The 18,829-nt window shown below is 52.6% G+C and overlaps 2 protein-coding genes and 1 long non-coding RNA gene across 4 annotated transcripts; 2 read left to right on the forward strand and 1 right to left on the reverse strand.

Annotated features, from left to right (window-relative positions):
- Positions 1 to 1,842, reverse strand: LOC100383053 (uncharacterized). Its single transcript, NM_001175729.1, has one exon. The coding sequence runs from the start codon at positions 1,789 to 1,791 to the stop codon at positions 298 to 300; it is 1,494 nt and encodes a 497-aa protein (NP_001169200.1). The 5' UTR covers positions 1,792 to 1,842; the 3' UTR covers positions 1 to 297.
- Positions 1,843 to 5,654: 3,812 nt separating this feature from the next.
- Positions 5,655 to 6,782, forward strand: LOC103641752 (uncharacterized). 2 transcript variants are annotated; one of them, XM_008665085.2, is made up of 5 exons: positions 5,655 to 5,740; positions 5,920 to 5,995; positions 6,082 to 6,126; positions 6,407 to 6,468; positions 6,651 to 6,782. In XM_008665085.2, the coding sequence occupies exons 1-5, from the start codon at positions 5,675 to 5,677 to the stop codon at positions 6,765 to 6,767; spliced, it is 366 nt and encodes a 121-aa protein (XP_008663307.1). In that variant the 5' UTR covers positions 5,655 to 5,674; the 3' UTR covers positions 6,768 to 6,782. The 2 variants fall into 2 exon arrangements, 1 of the variants encoding a protein (XP_008663307.1); XR_560482.2 differs by lacking the exon at positions 6,407 to 6,468 and having other exon boundaries at positions 5,726 to 5,740; positions 6,651 to 6,752.
- A 151-nt stretch (positions 6,783 to 6,933) lies between these two features.
- On the forward strand, positions 6,934 to 7,293 carry LOC103641758 (uncharacterized). Its single transcript, XR_560487.3, has 2 exons — positions 6,934 to 7,121; positions 7,239 to 7,293. It is a non-coding gene; the product is annotated as an uncharacterized lncRNA (long non-coding RNA).
- Positions 7,294 to 18,829: the final 11,536 nt, after the last annotated feature.

Below are 18,829 nucleotides of genomic sequence, written 5' to 3' on the forward strand. Positions count from 1 at the left end.
ATTACATAATCCATTGAATTATTTAAACACAACATGAAAATTGAGTATAGAAAGATAATAATTATTATCTGGTTACATGGAATAAGCATACAAACTTATAGAGGCTACAGGCAAGTAAAGAAACTGGACATTATTTTAAGAAACAGGCTACAGATGAGGCAGTTCCTCAGCCATCTCTGTAAGATTTTGCTCCGCCTTGAAATCAAACTCCAACTCCCAAGACCACAAGCAATAACTCAATTCCCACCAAGGTGCTTGGTGGTACTCATTATGTCGCCGAGAAGTTCGGCGACGCAGTCATTCTTCCATGTCTTGTGCAAGATCTGCTCGTGCTCTTGCTCGAGTTTGATAAATTTTTCTTCCTCCACTGCTGTTGCTGCTGCTGACACTATTGCTGTAGCAGTTATTGATGCTCATTACATCGCTCAAGAAATACCAGCAGATTGTGCTATGCGGATGCCCAGGTAAAAAGCCAACAGGAGGAACCCTGCACGGCGTGGACCTCCCAGATTCCATGTCAAAAACCATGCCTTGATCCCTACCACGCCCACCAATCCAGTAGACACAGTTGCCCCTCAGTCCTGGCACACCCTCTCCATACATCGACACCGCATTGTTCCTTCCCACAAAAAGCGAGTGACCTCCCAGGTCCTTCACCACATCCCAGCAAGGCCGCCGTCGAGGATAATACCTCAGCACCAATATCTCATTTTCAGCGACGCGATGCTGACCTCCTGCAGGCAGCTGCAAAGTAACAGTGCAGCTTGCGTTCCTCCAAACTTGGTACAGATTGCCCTCACAGAACACCAAGTTCTTCGCACTAGTGAACGACGAGACAGTGTCATAAGGTGGAGCAAAGACAGTGGCAGGGTTGAACGGGAGGTTGGCCTCAGACAACAGGGGCTCAACAGTGGCCGGCGCATTTAGGTGTGGTCCTTGCGATTCAGGTGGAACTTTCTTATATGGGATGAGTGTCTCTGCACAGAAGGTCACCCTCAGTGGAATAGTTAGATCCTGGTCTCTTGGCCGGGCCTGTTCATAGCGCATCATCCGAAAATTGCGCTGATGTTGCCAACGCAGTGGGCGGAATGTAATTGTGCGCTCATTAGGTTGTGGTGACTGGAGAACAGAGAACTCTGGCTCCGAGGATCCTGCTTCATCAGCGTTGGCAGGCTTCCGGCGCCGGCGCTCAGGAAGACGGAGCACATGCACGTCCCCGCACTTGGTGAGGCAAAAGACCTTACCTTTGTCGGTGTATACGACGTCGGTGAGCTGGTCCCCGCAGGTGAGGCGGACGGGGTCCATGACGGCCCACCTCCTGGCACCGGCGGTGACGTACGCGATCCTGTCGATATCGCAGATTGCCGCGGCGGCGAAGTCATCCTTGGCGGGGCTCGGGGTGAAGACGACCTTGGAAACCCAGCGACTCTCGTAGATCAGCGGCGGGAGGAGGATCTCCACAGCGGCGATGGGGTTGAGGAGCACGAAGACGGTCTTGCCGTTGAAGAGGACGACGGAGAGCGCGATCCAGCCGTTGCTGGAGCCAATGCAGCGGCTTCCCGAGACGATGGCGGTGAGCTCGAATGACCTCCGCGTGGGGAGGGAGGCAGCGTAGGGGCAACAGCGAGCGTCGTCAGCGACCACGAGGAGCGCGGGCGACGGCGGCGGAAGCGCGCAGCGCCACGCCGTGCAGACGCCCCGCGCGCTGGCGTACCACTTGAGGTCGAGCCGGTCTCCGATGCGGCAGAGGAGATCTGCCGGCAGGTCTGCCCAGCGCCGTAACGGTGCCATGGCGACCGGCGGATTCGAGATGCTAGGGTTTGGGAAGGGCGGATGCAGGCGATTCCCCTGCCGGGGAATTTACGATCCATTGTTCGGGTGAGGGATTTTACGAAGGAGCCCTCTCAATTACGATACGTTAGCGGAACGGTCCAACGGCTGATAGAGAAGGAACCGGAACCCCTGCAGCCCTGCCTTTGTCCAGCGTCCACCGTGTCCAACAAATTTAATATTTTAAAATAAATAAATATATAATTTGATGTTAATCTTTTATTATGTTGTTAAGCATATCTATACTACCTATTAAGGCTCTAAGGGGTAGGCTGTCTCTGCTTGGTTCTGCCTTCTGACGATCTCAACCGTCCAATACGCTTTAGAGTCTCTCAGCCGTCCGATGCGCACGCTCTCACCCCCCACGCATCGCCCCGCCCCCACCACGGATCCCGCATCCCCCACGGATCCCGCAGCCGCGCCGCAGCCGCTCCCTCCCGTGCTCCCTTCGCGCCCGCCCATGGATCTCCAACAGCGAGCGCCGCCGCCGCCTCGCCTCGGCAAACCCGGCTCCAGGGCGACAGCTCCCGCCGGTGGGACCTCGTGTTCAGCGTCGTGAAGCCGTCCGTGATCCAGCTGCGGGGGCCCACCAAGGTCAGCGTCTTCATCGCCAGCAACGACGCCGAGCAGGCCTGCAACTTCAAGATCACCGGCATCTACCACGACGGTACAAACCTTGCACCTTCTTCGACTCTTCCCGTCCGATTTGACTATCTAAAACTGTTGTTTCTGATTCGGTGCGCTGGCGATCTGGTCGCCCGCAGGGAGTTCGTGAAGAAGAACTATGGTGACATCAAGGCCCGCAACCCCTCCCTCCCCTTCCTTGTCCGCGAGTGCTCCGGTGTCCAGCCCCAGCTCTGGGCGCGCTACGGTACGCGTGCATCTATTTCGTCCTCTTTCTCCTGCTGTGGCTAAAGATTTGATTTTTATTGGTTGGGGCATTTTTGGGTGAATTTCATATCTTTGTCTGCCCTGTGAAATGGCTCAATCTGCCCTGTGCATTTGGGGGAAGAGGAATTTAGGCAATTATATTTATGAGAAATAAGTTCATAAATGTAAGTTCCATGTTGGTTTGTCATACTCAACTACAAAACTGCTAGAGTCTGTGCAATGGTAACCTGTTGGGGCCAATCCGTACGTTTATATGTGCTCTGCATCATCATCCTGGTTGATCACAGTGGTCCATACCAGCATTTTGTTCAGTTTACTGCTAAATTTCTGGTGGAGCTCCCTGTGGTTTTATGTGATGTTCAATATTATTGTAGAGTAGACAATTACAGTCATGGCTAGACTGATCCTCCACACATTCAGTGTCTTGTATTCCCCCTGTTCCAAATTAAATGTTGCATTAGCTTTGTCCTAAGTCAAACTTTTTTTTTATCTTCGACCAAGTTTATGGAAAAATGCACCAACATCTACAACGTCAGATTAGTTTCATTAAATTCACCATAAAATATGTTTTGGTACTTTAGTATTGAACCTGTAGATGTTAATATAGCTTCCTAAATGTTTGGTCAATTTACATAAGTTTGGCACAGAATTAATCTAAAGTGATCTGTAATTTGGAACGCGGGGCATAGATTGTGTTTTGTTTCCTCAGTTGGCTTACACAGTTTGATTTTATATATTAATGACATGATTTAGTTTCACATCCATATTACAGTTCATGTAGTAAATAAAATACCATGAAATTTGCTCTTAAAAAGTTAAGCGCACTATGACCAGAAGCACATACGAAACTATACTAAACTAGGTCAGGAGTGCTAAGCCTTCAAAAGACTTATGATCTGTTGCTTATAATCCCCAAACCCAGCTTATTCGATATGTGCAGTAAGCTATTCTTTTAACTTAGTATTTTGTGGTCTTTCTAACTACCGAGAACCGCCAGGATTACGGAAATATCATAATTCCAAAAGGTCAAGATACCATAAAACCCTATCTTAGTTTGTGTAACAGGAGTACCAGATGTGGTTGCTGGTGCAGGCTTGGTTTGTGGACCAAAATACATGCAAGAATGTGAGATGAGGAGGTAACCAAACTGTAATGAGCTTCAAGGAAGATAGCATCCGCTTGGAATGGCTTCATATGCATTAAGCCAACCACTCCCTGGCACAATTTGGAAAGATGTAGGATTAGTATCAGAATCTCACCTCTTAAATTCACTAATGTCTTCTCATGATCCATGCCCTGAGCATTAGGTTTCAGAGGAACTAGATTTTATGCTTCTGAGCTAGCCAATCTGGAATAACTTCTGATTATGGTATCAACTTTATCTTATTTTGGCAGATAAGTAACTCGTAGGCTTTCACTAATCAGTGGTGTTAGAAACTAGATCAGCAATCTGCACCGTCCGCTCGCTTCGGTAAATCTACACCGTCCACCCGCCCACGCCCACGTTCGTCCCCCCGCGTCCCCCTCCCCCACCCCGCGTGAGTCGCCGTCCCGCCTCCCCCTCCACGGGTCGAGATCGATCCTCCTCCCAAATCAAATCCCCAAACCCCGGGCCACTGCTCCGCTCCTCCTCCTTGTCGCCGTGCGGTTGAGCGCCGACGACGTTCGGGCTCCGGCGGTTCCTGCAGGAGCAGCCGGCGTTCCGCCCCGCCGTGCCGCCCGACCGCTTCATGTCCCTGGCCGACCGGATCCGGGACCTCGGGGTCGGCGTCGCGTTCCCTAAGCCGACACTACTCCCCAGCCCCTCCGGGAGGTGTGACTCCACCTCCTGCCCGGTTCGCTGGGATCAACCGCGGGCGCATTTACCGCTCCTGTACGGGTTGCGTTGGGGGTTTTCTCATTCCAATTTTTGGGTAAATTTCTGGGTCTTCATCGTGTATTTTATGGTTCGTTGATGGGTTTCCTGATGGTTGATGCACGCCTGCTTGGTGGAGGCGGGAATGGTGATCGATGATTCGTTGGGTGGGTGGGGGGACTGGCTGACAGCTGACTGTGTATTGTGGTTTGGATGGCAGGTTTAGCGTCAGTAATAGCTAGGATTAGGGTTCAGGCGATGCTAAGATTTTGGGGCGCCAATTGCAGAATCACTGGATTGATTCATCTTTTAGGGGTTTCCTCGTACTCGGAGTACGAGGGCACCGTTTTAGTTGAATGTTGCTCTGGTGTCTAAGCGCCAGGTAGTCAATTTTGCAGTTTCAGTTGGGGACTGTACGCTGGCATCAGTTTTTACCTTCAACTCGTTTCATCTCTTCACAACTTTGTGGTTTGCGGTGGGCACAACAATTTGTTGCTGCAAACTCTTGTGCTCTGTGGGGCGTGGGCTGTGCAGCAGTTGTGCAGTTTAATTGTTCTGTTTATCATAATACACAAGGAGTTAGTGTTTGAGCAGATGTCAAGATGTTAACTGTTTAGCAGATCTCTAGAGGTAAGGGGTTTATTTATTTGTTTTTGTTGAACATAGGGTTTAAGCAGGTCTAAGACTTCAGATTTTGTGTGGTGACGGTCTTAGGGATTGCTTATTTGCTACTAAGATCGGGATGCCACAATTGTAATTGTTTTTCGATCATATACTGTTGGTTTTGCATGGTCCTTGTATGAGGATTACTTCTCTATGACATTTTTTCTTCTGCAGAATAATCTCTGTCCTTGAAATAGTGGTGATATGTATTTCTTTTTAGTGCTGTTTTTTGTAACTATGTGATGGTTAATCCATTGGATTCATATGTTCTTGTGTGTCATATTTAGGTTGTGTTGGAGGAATTTAAAACCCTAGCCTATTGAGTGAGCTGAGTCCTGAGTGTTACATGTATTAGAATTAGGCTCATAACACTTGTCATGGCTAGAAAATTTAGATCCAGTCTAAAGTTTTTATTACGGATCTCACTACTCTAGCATGGGAATCGTTCTTCATTACATGCTTAGGCTCGAGCCATTTACATCTCTGTATCTAAATTTTCAGGTTGTCATTTTGCTCATAGCTATCACTGTTTCCTTAAAATTCGAGCACATAGCTATTATTTTCAAAACATTATTCATGAATTTGTCAATACATAATTTCTCTTGTTGTATTTCATCACAGTTCAAAATAAGGGATCTTATCATATTATTTACATTTATGTCTGTCTGACACTTGTGCAGGGTGGCAAGTTTGACCATGCAGATCGTTTGTTCCAAAGCATTGAGAGCGCTTACATAAATAGCTTATCAAATACAAGTGACGTCAAAGAGCTTATTCCAGAATTCTTTTACATGCCTGAGTTTCTTGAAAATTCAAATTCATATCATCTTGGTGTCGAGCAGGATGGGGAACCTATAGGCGATGTTGCTCTCCCTCCATGGGCAAAGGTAACAGTTCCTCTTGATGTTAGTTATATTTGTAATAATAGTTTTCTTGAGGATGGATTGTTTGTCTACCAGGATAGTTCTGTTGCTTTTCTAATGACAGTTAATTTAGCTTTACAACTGTGTTAGTAAAAACCTTACTGTTCTCAGATACACAGGGTATATCTAGCTTTCTCAATATAAAATAGATTTTCTCAAACAATCGAGGCCAATTTACTTCACATAATGTTTTCTTTATATTCTGACTTTGGCCATCTTCTGTTTGCAAATTCAACCCTAATAGGCTTAGCATTGCAAAGAACAACTTCTGCGTACAGTTATGTAGCCCAGCTTCATAACTTGAAGGTGATGATGTGCTAGCTTTCGCATACATGTTACATTTCCTATCCCATCTAATGTTTTCCTTGTGCTATATGATTAATCCATACAAAATTGTAGGGTTCACCTATGTCCCCCTATTCAATTTATCTCTTTATGGGTTTTACTCTACTGTATGTATGGATCCCTAACAAGTACCCTTATTATAGGATGATAACTCAAGTGACGAGTTTGACAAAGATTCTATTGAGAGTGATGATAGATCTCTTGAAGAGCTAAGCTGGGAGACACTGGAACTTCTTGTGGTACCTCATATATTCAGGTAAGCAAAATTTTATTATCTCCCCATAACTCGCTTCGCAGTATGCATTTATATTTAAATTTAGGCACATGAATTCTAGAAAATCTCTAATTTCATAAAAAGTTTGGTAAATGTACACATCAATTGATAGTTATCCCTTTTGTTTCTTTCACCAAATATTTCTGATTTACAGGTGGAAGTCATAGCTCCTGCTGTAATAGGTACAACCAATGTGTTAAAAGCTTGCTATGAAGCAAAAGTTAAGCGAGTTGTGGTGGTGTCTTCATGTGGAGCTGTGTATGCTAATCCTATTTATCCGAAGGGTAAGGTGTTTGATGAAGACTGCTGGTCAGATGAGGATTACTGCAGGAAGAAGGAGGTGATACAGTTTTCCTTCAGTAAAGCAATGGTGTTGCTTGACTTGGTGGTTTATGTTTGTTCATCATAAACTTCCTGGTATAGCTTTCCTAAATAAGTACTATATACTATCCTGCAGGATTGGTATTTAGTTTCCAAAACACTGTCGGAACGAGAGGCTCTTGCTTTTGCAGCAAAAACAGGGCTGGACGTTGTAACTGTTTGTCCGTCATTAGTATTTGGACCCTTGATGCAGCCTACAGTAAATTTGAGCAGCGAAATGATCCTTAAATATTTCAAAGGTCGGGTAGCCATATGTTATCGTAGTTTTCTACCGGTTTGCATTCAGTTATATAACTAAAATGGTGATCTGGTCAATAGTGTTTCTCTATGCTTGTTTCTGATCATTCAGTTAGTTGTTTTTTAAGTACATTCATTTCTTCTGCAGCAGATATCGAGACTGTTGAAAATGTACTCAGTAATATGGTGGATATTCGTGATGTTGCTGATGCTCTTCTTCTGACTTACGAAAAGCCAGAAGCGTCTGGACGATACATCTGCAGTTCACATGCAATAAAAATTTCTGATATGATAAACATACTGAAGACCATGTATCCTTCTTACCCTTATCCCAAAAGGTAAGCCCCCCACCCTTTGAAATAGCTTTGTTTGTTGTCTCCAAGCATTCGGTTCCGTTCCTCTCTTAACCTCAACAGTTGATTTTATACTGGCAGAGTCGTTACAAGAAGATGATTCTAAAATGCATCTGACTTAACAAACAATAAAATTCTACTGTTTGTTCATGTTATTATACTTAATGAATTCACTGTGTAACTGCACCATTAGGTAAGTAGAGGTGGCTTTCTGAATAAAGCCTCTTGATATGATTGGATTTTAGCTCAGAAAGCATCGATGAACCGCCACATTTTTGTTCAGTGCGTTGCAACGGGAACGTATAAAACCACGATAAACTATGTGGCAAATCGAGAAGTTTTACATATACCAGTGTTCTCGATTTGTATATCAGCTATGCTTCCTGTGGAGCAAGGAAGCGAACGCAAGCCAGCCTTTTGTGTTAGTGCATTCTGTTCAGTTCTTACTTGATCATCCCGTGTTCTCGCGTGTGCCATGGCCGAGTGGCAAGCTCAACACTGGTATTGTTGTCTTGTCTCAAATGAAGTCTGGTTTCACAAGTTAACTGGAAATCTTCATGGGTGATAGCTGTGTCAGATTCTTCCGCGCATAGGGCAAGTAATGCAAGTGATAGCTGTGTCAGTTTACCCCCATTTTCTTGGGCATCACTTGTCTCAAATGAAGTCCATTAGAGGTTCGTAATTTATGTTCCGTGGCATCGCACGGGCACCTACCTAGTTATTATAGATATTATAAATAAGAATATTTTTTTTGCTAAGATTTCTTTATAAATTATTTGCTCTCTACAACTAAAAAAATTAAAAGCCAACAAAATGTGAAAAAAATATATCTATATCTAAAATACATCATTGAGAAGATATATAATAAATTTAATGTTTACCACGGTTGGCCTCTAGAACTACTGTCGTCGACCGCTTGGCCAGCCCACATGGAGGCGATGCTCTCGTGCGTCGAGGTGATCCACCCGACGAGCTCGACGAGGAGATGGACACGTTCACGTTGCCGATGTCGAGGCCTAACGTCGTGGAGCGTGGCTAGACGAATCCAGACAGTGGTCGGAGATGTGGCAACACAGGGATAGTGGATCTCACGTGGCAGGACCCCCTGGGCCACGGCGCGCTCTGCCTTGTCGTCGCCGGGCGCCGGCAAGCGGCGATCGTGTTGCTCGTCGTCGGGTTCTACGTGCTCTAGCAACTTTTTTCAGAGGCTGCTGTTCCGGCTGACACTCTGCAGAGTGTATTCTATTGGTGTTCAACATTAATATTACCGGAATTGTCCGGGGCAGGTTCAGAACATCATAAACCCAATTGCATCCTGCATGACAGAAATATGAGCAACCCTCAACTAAGCACAACATCCATTCCACATGACTCAAACCGAGAATGCAGTCACGAGGGTGAGACAAGATCATCTTAGGTAGCATAAAGCGAACGCAAAAATAGGATTTAACCATCCTAGGGCAGCATTAAGCGAATGCAAACAAACAAAAAAAGACAAAGGAATCACGAAATGGAGACCACTGATCATAGTCCAGCCTCCAATGGATCCAATGCTAAACCTAAACCAAAGCCACGGCCCATGGATGAATGACAAATGAGAATACATGACTCTGTTGCGAATAGCTTACATATACAGTAGTATTGTGCAAAAACATCGTTAAATTTATCAACAAAATGTATGACTCCATTATTGGAGAATTGAGAGTGATTCAAATGGAAACCGAAGGTTCACAATCAGATACAAAATTCAAGAGTGTTAGAATATATTAGCCAATACAGGATATGGATAGTTTAGGATTGATTGTAATCCCATGATAGCCTTTCTTATCTCTAAAAGAGGTGTCTTGTCCTTCAAGCCATGTAAGAATATAAACAGCATGAGGGCTCAAGCAATATATTATCTCACTCCCACACATTATACGCATTATCTCCTTGTCGGAGATCATAATTAGGGGTACCCCCAAGACTCCTAATCTCAGCTGGTAAACCCCATCAGCACAAAGCTGCAAAGGCCTGATGGGCGCGATTCAGGTCAAGGCTCCGTCCACTCAAGGGACACGATCTCGCCTCGGGCAAAGGCAGCCGATCCGGGAGGATTCACGTCTCGCCCGAGGGTCCACTCAAGCAACGGACGCACCTTCGACTCGCCCGAGGCCCAGATCGGGCAGGCTTCGCGGAGAAGCAACCTTGGCCGGATCACTACACCAACCGACCGTATCGCAGGAGCATTCAATGCAAGGATCGCCTGACACCTTATCCTGACGCGCGCTCCTCAGACGACAAGGCCGAAGTGACCGCAGTCACTTCGCCCCTCCACTGGCTGACCTGACAGGAAAACAGCGCCGCCTGCCCTGCTCCGACTGTTGTGCCACCCGTCAGGGTGAGGCTGACAGCCGCTAAGACTGGCCTCAGGCGCCATAGGAAGCTCCGCCTCGCCCGACCCCAGGGCTCGGACTCCACCTCGACCTCGGAAGACGGACTCCGCCTCGCTCGACCACAGGGCTCAGACTCAACCTCGACCTCGGAAGACGGACTCCGCCTCGCCCGACCACAGGGCTCGGACTCAACCTCGACCTCGGAAGACGGTCTCCACTTCGCCCGACCACAGGGCTCGGACTCAGCCTCGACTCCGGAAGGCGGTCTCCGCCTCGCCCGACCCTAGGGCTCGGACTCAGCCTCGACCTCGGAAGACGGTCTCCGCCTCGCTCGACCCCCGGGCCCAGACTCAACTTCGACCTCGGAGGAGCCTCCGCCTCGCCCGACCCCGGGCTAGGACCGACCACGTCACAGGGGGGGCATCATTACCCTACCCCTAGCTAGCTCAGGCTACGGGGAACAAGACCGGCGTCCCATCCGGCTCGCCCTGGTAAACAAGTAATGATGGCACCACGCGTGCTCCATGACGACGGCGGCTCTCAGCCCCTTACGGAAGCAAGGAGACGTCAGCAAGGATCTGACAGCCCCGACAGCTGTACTTCCACGGGGCTCAAGCGCTCCTCCGACGGCCACGACATCACATGAACAAGGCGCCAAAACCTCTCCGACAGCCACGACGGCATGTACATAGGGCTCTGGCTCCCCTTTGCTAGACACGTTAGCACATTGCTACACCCCCATTGTACACCTGAGCCCTCTCCTTACGCCTATAAAAGGAAGGTCCAGGGCTCTCGTACGAAGAGGTTGGCCGCGCGGGAGAACGGGCCGACGCACAAGGCTCTCTCTCTCTCTCTCCCACGCGAACGCTTGTAACCCCCTACTGCAAGCGCATCCGCCCTGGGCGCAGGACAACACGAAGGCCACAGTTTCCCTTGCTGTTTCTCCCCCCTTTGTGTTCCGTCTCACGCCAACCCATCTGGGCTGGGACACGCAACGACAATTTACTCGTCGGTCCAGGGACCCCCCGGGGTCGAAACGCCGACAGTTGGCGCGCCGGGTAGGGGCCTGCTGCATGTTGACGAACAGCTTCCCGTTAAGCTCCAGATGGGTAGTCTCCAGCAACCTCTCCGACCTGGAACGATGCTCCGTTTCGGGAGTCTTGAGTTCATGTCCCTCGACGGCAGCTACGACATGATACTCCTTCCTCCGCCACGCGACAACGACAATGGCGGCCGCCAGCCTGCCCGTCGGCGGCGGAATCGACGACGTCTTCCCCACGTGGCGGAAGAACAACATCCGGGTCTGTCCCGTCACCTTCCCCGCCGACGGAGGAGGAGGCGGGGCAGGCATGGCCAAGCAGGAGGCGGCACCTCGTCGGCTGTCGAGCGAGTCGACGGCACCGGCGCCCCAACGGGGGACACGTCGGACGTTGACCTCGCGTCTGAGACGAAGACGAGTGTCGTTTCCCCGCAACACGCCAACCCCAAGCAGACGGACGACGCCAGCATGCTCACAAAGGACTTGCTGGGCGTTAGCCTCGTACCTAAGACGACGGTGCAGTCCATCCCGGACGCGACTTCGTCACCATCCGTCGATCAAGAGGTATCGTCTGTTTCCCATCCCATGCCTTTTAGATTCAGCAGCGACCCGCCAAGCGACCCCGCTTCGGTGGACGCTTTCATAAAGGCATGTCCAAACCCTCCGGGGTATCATATGCGGTCAACCTGGGACCGACTGACGGCCGTCTCAACCTATGGGCCCCTGGGTTCCGAGGAGGATGACGAGCCCGACTCTGGTTGGGATTTCTTCGGGCTCGATAACCCCAGTGCCATGCAGGACTTCATGACCGCATGTGACTACTGCCTCTCCGATTGCTCCGATAGTAGCCATAGCCTCGATGACGAGGACTGTGGCCCAAGTCGTGAATGCTTTCACGTCGATCTAGGGGGTCTCGACGAAGGCAACCATCTTGGTATGCCGGAGGACGGTGATCCCCCTAGGCCTGCGCCTCACGTTGACATCCTTCGGGAGCTAGCTGTGGTCCCAGTCCCTGCGGGGGTCAGGACGCACAGCTCGAGCAAATCCGTGAGATGCAGGCTAGGCTCGACGAGGAAGCAGGACAACTTGTGCAGCTTCGGCAAAATATCGGGCAGGAGTGGGCAGGCCGAGCACCGGCCGGAGAAGCGCGTCATCTGACCTAGGACGACCTACACCGCATCGCCGACGATGCCAGGGCAAGGCTGCCCCCAGCTTCCAGTGGGGTCGGCCAGAACCTGGCTGCAGCAGCGATACTACTCCGAGCGATGCCGGAACCATCCACCACCGAGGGGCGGCGTATACAGGGAGAGCTCAAGAATCTCCTGGAAGATGCCGCGGTCTGATGGGCCGAGAGCTCTGCCTCCCGAAGGCAGGGGTACCCCCCGGAGCATCACGCTGCGACTTCCCGATTCATGCGGGAAGCCTCGGTCCACACCGGGCACACGCGGAACACAGTGCCTGCGGCCCCGGGACGCCTCGGCAACGAGCACCGCCGCGACCGTCGAGCCCACCTCGACGAGAAGGTGCGCCGAGGCTACCACCCCAGGCGTGGGGGACGCTACGATAGCGGGGAGGATCGGAGCCCCTCGCCCGAACCACCCGGTCCGCGAGCTTTCAGCCGGGCCATACGACGGGCGCCGTTCCCGACCCGGTTCCGAACCCCGACTACCATCACCAAGTACTCGGGGGAGTCAAAACCGGAACTGTGGCTCGCGGACTACCGGTTGGCCTGCCAGCTGGGTGGGACGGACGATGACAACCTCATCATCCGCAACCTTCCCCTGTTCCTCTCCGACGCCGCCCGAGCCTGGCTGGAGCATCTGCCTCCTGCGCAGATCTCCAACTGGGACGACCTGGTCAAAGCCTTCGCCGGCAACTTCCAGGGCACATACGTGCGCCCTGGGAACTCCTGGGATCTTCAAAGCTACCGCCAGCAGCCGGGAGAGTCCCTGCGGGACTACATCCGGCGATTTTCGAAGCAGCGCACCGAGCTGCCCAACATCACCGACTCGGATGTCATCGGCGCGTTCCTCGCCGGCACCACTTGCCGCGACCTGGTGAGCAAGCTGGGTCGCAAGACTCCCACCAGGGCGAGCGAGCTGATGGACATCGCCACCAAGTTCGCCTCTGGTCAGGAGGCGGTCGAGGCCATCTTCCGGAAGGACAAGCAGCCTCAGGGGCGCCAGCCGGAAGATGTCCCTAAGGCGTCCGCTCAGCGCGGCGCGAGTAAGAAGGGCAAGAAGAAGTCACAAGCAAAACGAGACGCCACCGACACAGACCTTGTCACCGCCGCCGAGCACAGGAACCCTCGGAAGCCTCCCGGAGGCACCAACCTGTTCGACAAGATGCTCAAGGAGTCGTGCCCCTATCATCAGGGTCTCGTCAAGCACACCCTTGAGGAGTGTGTCATGCTTCGGCGCTACTTCCACAAGGCCGGGCCACCGGCGAAAGGTGGCAGAGCCCACAACAACAACAAGAAGGAGGATCACAAGGCAGAGGAGTTCCCCGAGGTCCACGACTGCTTCATGATCTACGGTGGGCAAGTAGCGAACGCCTCGGCTCGGCACCGCAAGCAAGAGCGCCGGGAGGTCTGCTCGGTAAAGGTGGCGGCGCCAGTCTACCTAGACTGGTCCAACAAGCCCATCACCTTCGACCAGGGCGACCACCCCGACCGCGTGCTGAGCCCAGGAAAGTACCCGCTCGTTGTCGATCCCATCATCGGCAACATCAGGCTTACCAAGGTCCTCATGAACGGAGGCAGCAGCCTCAACATCATCTACGCCGAGACCCTCGGGCTTCTGCAGATCGATCTGTCCTCGATCCGGGCCGGTGTGGTGCCTTTTCACGGGATCATCCCCAGGAAACGCGTCCAACCCCTCGGACAACTCGATCTGCCCGTCTGCTTCGGGACTCCCTCCAACTTCCGAAAGGAAACTCTCACGTTCGAGGTGGTCGGGTTCCGAGGAACCTACCACGCAGTGCTGGGGAGACCATGCTACGCCAAGTTCATGACCGTCCCCAACTACACCTACTTCAAGCTCAAGATGTCGGGCCCCAACGGAGTCATCACCGTCGGCTCCACGTACCGACACGCGTACGAATGCGACATGGAGTGCGTGGAGTACGCCGAGGCCCTCGCCGAATCTGAGGCCCTCATCACCGACCTGGGGAGCCTCTCCAAGGAGGCGCCAGATGCGAAGCGCCACGCCGGCAACTTCGAGCCAGCTGAGACGGTTAAGTACGTCCCTCTCGACCCCAACAACGACGCCTCCAAGCAAGTCCGGATCGGCTCCGAGCTCGACCCCAAATAGGAAGCAGTGCTCGTCGACTTCCTTCGCGCGAACGCCAAAGTTTTTGCGTGGAGTCCCTCGGACATGCCTGGCATACCGAGGGATGTCGCCAACCACTCGCTGGATATCCGAGCTGGAGCCCGACCCGTGAAGCAGCCTCTGCGCCGATTCGATGAAGAAAAGCACAGAGCCATAGGCTAGGAGATCCACAAGCTGATGGTTGCAGGGTTCATCAAAGAGGTATTCCATCCCGAATGGCTTGCCAACCCTGTGCTTGTGAGAAAGAAAGGAGGGAAATGGCGGATGTGTGTAGACTACACTGGTCTAAACAAAGCATGTCCAAAAGTTCCCTACCCTCTGCCTCGCATCGATCAAATCGTGGATTCCACTGCTGGGTGCGAAACCCTGTCTTTCCTCGATGCCTACTCAGGGTATCACCAAATCAGGATGAAAGAGTCCGACCAGCTCGCGACTTCTTTCATCACACCCTTTGGCATGTACTGCTACGTTACTATGCCATTCGGTTTGAGGAATGCGGGTGCGACATACCAAAGGTGCATGAACCACGTGTTCGGAGAGCAAATTGGTCGAACGGTCGAGGCTTACGTCGATGACATCATAGTCAAGACGAGGAAAGCCTCCGACCTCCTTTCCGACCTTGAAACGACATTCCGGTGTCTCAAGGCGAAAGGCGTAAAACTCAATCCCGAGAAGTGTGTCTTCGGAGTCCCCCGAGGCATGCTCCTGGGGTTCGTCGTCTCCGAGCGAGGCATTGAGGCCAACCCGGAGAAAATCACGGCCATCACCAACATGGGGCCCATCAAGGTAAAGAGGGTCATGGGATGCCTTGCGGCTCTGAGCCGTTTCATCTCGCGCCTCGGCGAAAGAGGCCTACCTCTGTACCGCCTCTTGAGGAAGACCGAGCGCTTCACTTGGACCTCTAAGGCCGAGGAAGCCCTCGGGAACCTAAAGGCGCTCCTTACAAGTGCGCCCATCTTGGTGCCCCCCGCTGCCAGAGAAGCCCTCTTGATCTACGTCGCCGCTACCACTCAGGTGGTCAGCGCTGCGATCGTGGTCGAGAGACGAGAAGAGGGGCATGCATTGCCCGCCCAGAGGCCGGTCTACTTCATCAATGAAGTACTGTCCGAGACCAAAATCCGCTACCCGCAAATCCAGAAGCTACTGTACGCGGTAATTCTGGCTCGGCGAAAGTTGCGACACTACTTCGAGTCTCATCCGGTGACTGTGGTGTCATCCTTCCCCCTGGGAGAGATCATCCAGTGTCGAGAGGCCTCGGATAGGATTGCAAAGTGGGCGGTGGAGATCATGGGCGAGACAATCTCGTTCGCCCCTCGGAAGGCCATCAAGTCCCAAGTCTTGGCAGACTTTGTGGCTGGATGGGTCGACACCCGGCTTCCAGCAGCTCCGATCCAACCGGAACTCTGGACCATGTTTTTCGACGGGTCGCTGATGAAAACAGGAGCAGGTGCGAGCCTGCTCTTCATCTCACCCCTCGGGAAGCACCTCCGCTACATGCTACGCTTCCATTTCTTGGCGTCCAACAACGTGGCCGAGTACGAGGCTCTGGTTAACGGGTTGCGCATCGCCGTCGAGCTAGGGGTCCAATGCCTCGACGCTCGTGGCGACTCGCAGCTTGTCATCGACCAAGTCATGAAGAACTCCCATTGTCGCGACCCGAAGATGGAAACCTACTGCGATGAGGTTCGGCGCCTGGAGGACAAGTTCTTCGAGCTAGAGCTCAACCACATCGCCCGACGATACAACGAGACTGTGGACGAGCTGGCTAAGATAGCCTCGGGGCGGACAACGGTTCCTCCGGACGTCTTCTCCCGAGACCTACACCAACCCTCCGTCAAGACCGACGACACGCCCGAGCCCGAGAAGGTCTCGGCCCTGCCCGAGGTGCCCTCGGCTTAGCCAGAGGCACCCTCGGCCCCCGAGGGTGAGGCACTGCTTGTCGAGGAAGAGTGGAATGGGGTCTCGCCTAATCGAAACTAGCAGACCCCGTACCTGCAATATCTCCACCGAGGAGAGCTACCCCTCGACAGAGCCGAAGCTCGGCGACTGGCGCGGCGCGCCAAGTCGTTCGTCTTGCTGGGTGACGGGAAGGAGCTCTACCACCGAAGCCCCTCAAGCATCCTCCAGCGATGCATATCCATCGCCGAAGGTCAGGAGCTATTACAAGAAATACACTCGAGGGCTTGCGGTCATCACGCAGCGCCTCGAGCCCTTGTTGGAAACGCCTTCCGACAGGGTTTCTACTGGCCAACCGCGGTGGCCGACGCCACTAGGATTGTACGCACCTTCCAAGGGTGTCAATTCTACGCAAAGCAGACCCACCTGCCCGCTCAGGCTCTGCAGACAATACCCATCACCTGGTCGTTTGCTGTGTGGGGTCTGGACCTCGTCGGTCCCTTGCAGAAGGCACCCGGGGGCTACACGCATCTGCTGGTCACCATCGACAAATTCTCCAAGTGGATCGAGGTCAGACCCCTAAACAGCATCAGGTCCGAACAGGCGGTGGCGTTCTTCACCAACATCATCCATCGCTTTGGGGTCCCGAACTCCATCATCACCGACAACGGCACCCAGTTCACCGGCAGAAAGTTCCTGGACTTCTGCGAGGATCACCACATCCGGGTGGACTGGGCCACCGTAGCTCACCCCATGACGAATGGGCAAGTAGAGCGTGCCAACGGCATGATTCTGCAAGGACTCAAGCCACGGATCTACAACGACCTCAACAAGTTCGGCGGGCGATGGATGAAGGAACTCCCCTCGATGGTCTGGAGCCTGAGGACGACGCCAAGCCGAGCCACGGGCTTCACGCCGTTCTTTCTAGTCTATGGGGCTGAGGCTATCCTGCCCACAGACTTGGAATGTGGATCCCCGAGGACGAAGGCGTACGACGACCGAAGCAATCGAACCAACCGAGAAGACTCACTGGACCAGCTGGAGGAGGCTCGGGACATGGCCTTACTGCACTCGGCGCGGTATCAGCAGTCCCTGCGACGCTACCACGCCCGAGGGGTTCGATCCCGAGACCTCCAGGTGGGCGACTTGGTGCTTCGGCTACGACAAGACGCCCGAGGGCGCCACAAGCTCACGCCTCCCTGGGAAGGGCCATTCATCATCGCCAAGATTTTGAAGCCTGGAACATACAAGCTGGCCAACAGTCAAGGCGAGGTCTACAACAACGCTTGGAACATCTGACAGCTACGTCACTTCTACCCTTAAGATGTTTTCAAGTCGTTCATACACCTCGTTTACATACGCCAACAAAGTCTAACCATCAAGGAAGGGTCAGCCTTGCCTCGGCAAAGCCCGACCCTCCCTCGGGGGCTAGAAGGGGGGCACCCCCTCTGCGTCAAAATTTTCCTCGGAAAAAGTCTTTCTGCCAGAACATCTTTCGTGCTTTTCGACTACTTCGAAAGTGGGATCCTGAAAACGACGGAGTACACGTAAGCAGGCAAGGCCGACCGAGCCGAGGGACTCCTACGCCTCCGGGATACGGATACCTCACTCATCACCTTCTGCGATAAGTAACTCACGCTCGGATAAGCGATTCCGCTGGCCGAACAAGTCTTAACGTTCGAAAGCTGTTCTGCCGAAACGATTTTCGTGCCTTCTCGACTATATCGATAACAGAATCCAACAGACGAGTAAGAGTACACGTAAGCGGCAAGGCCGACCGAGCCGAGGGACTCCTATGCCTCTGGGATATGGATACCTCACTCATCACCTTCCGTGAAAAGTAACTCTTGCTCGGATAAGAAATTCTGTTACCGACGAACAAGTCCTGATACTCGAAACAAGGGGAAAAGAAACGCAGCTTTACAACACGACGACAGTATGTTTGGGCCTCGGCAGCCGCAAAAAACATACGCACACTACAGATAAATTGATTCCGGCAGGATCAGACATCAGCGGGGGAGCAGCAGCACCCTCGGCGTTGACTCCACCTTCGGCGGAATCCGACCCGGCCTCTGACGACAACACGGTCGAAGGATCTCCACCCCGAAGAAAGACGTCAACACCGCACCAGGGCCATCGCCGCCAGGGTCTCCTCCAGGAACCCGGCCCGAGCAGACGCCTCGACCGGCCGCTCCGTAGCCTCAGCCAGCTGTACCCCGGGGACATCAGCCCGGCTCATGGCCTCCGCAACCCAACTCCGCGCGTCGGTCCCGCCAATGGACGGCCCGGCCAGGCTCCGGCCAACGAAGCTTCTTTTCGAGCCAACTCTGCCTCTGTTCGTGCTGACACCGCTGCCTCCGGCTCTGGCTCATCGCAGAGCGGCCGAGGGTTTCTTTAACTAAGCGAGAGAAGCCTCGGGCGGCAAGGCCGATCGAGCC

The sequence above is a fragment of the Zea mays genome, chromosome 10 (assembly GCF_902167145.1).
Source record: "Zea mays cultivar B73 chromosome 10, Zm-B73-REFERENCE-NAM-5.0, whole genome shotgun sequence".
NCBI lineage: Eukaryota > Viridiplantae > Streptophyta > Magnoliopsida > Poales > Poaceae > Zea > Zea mays.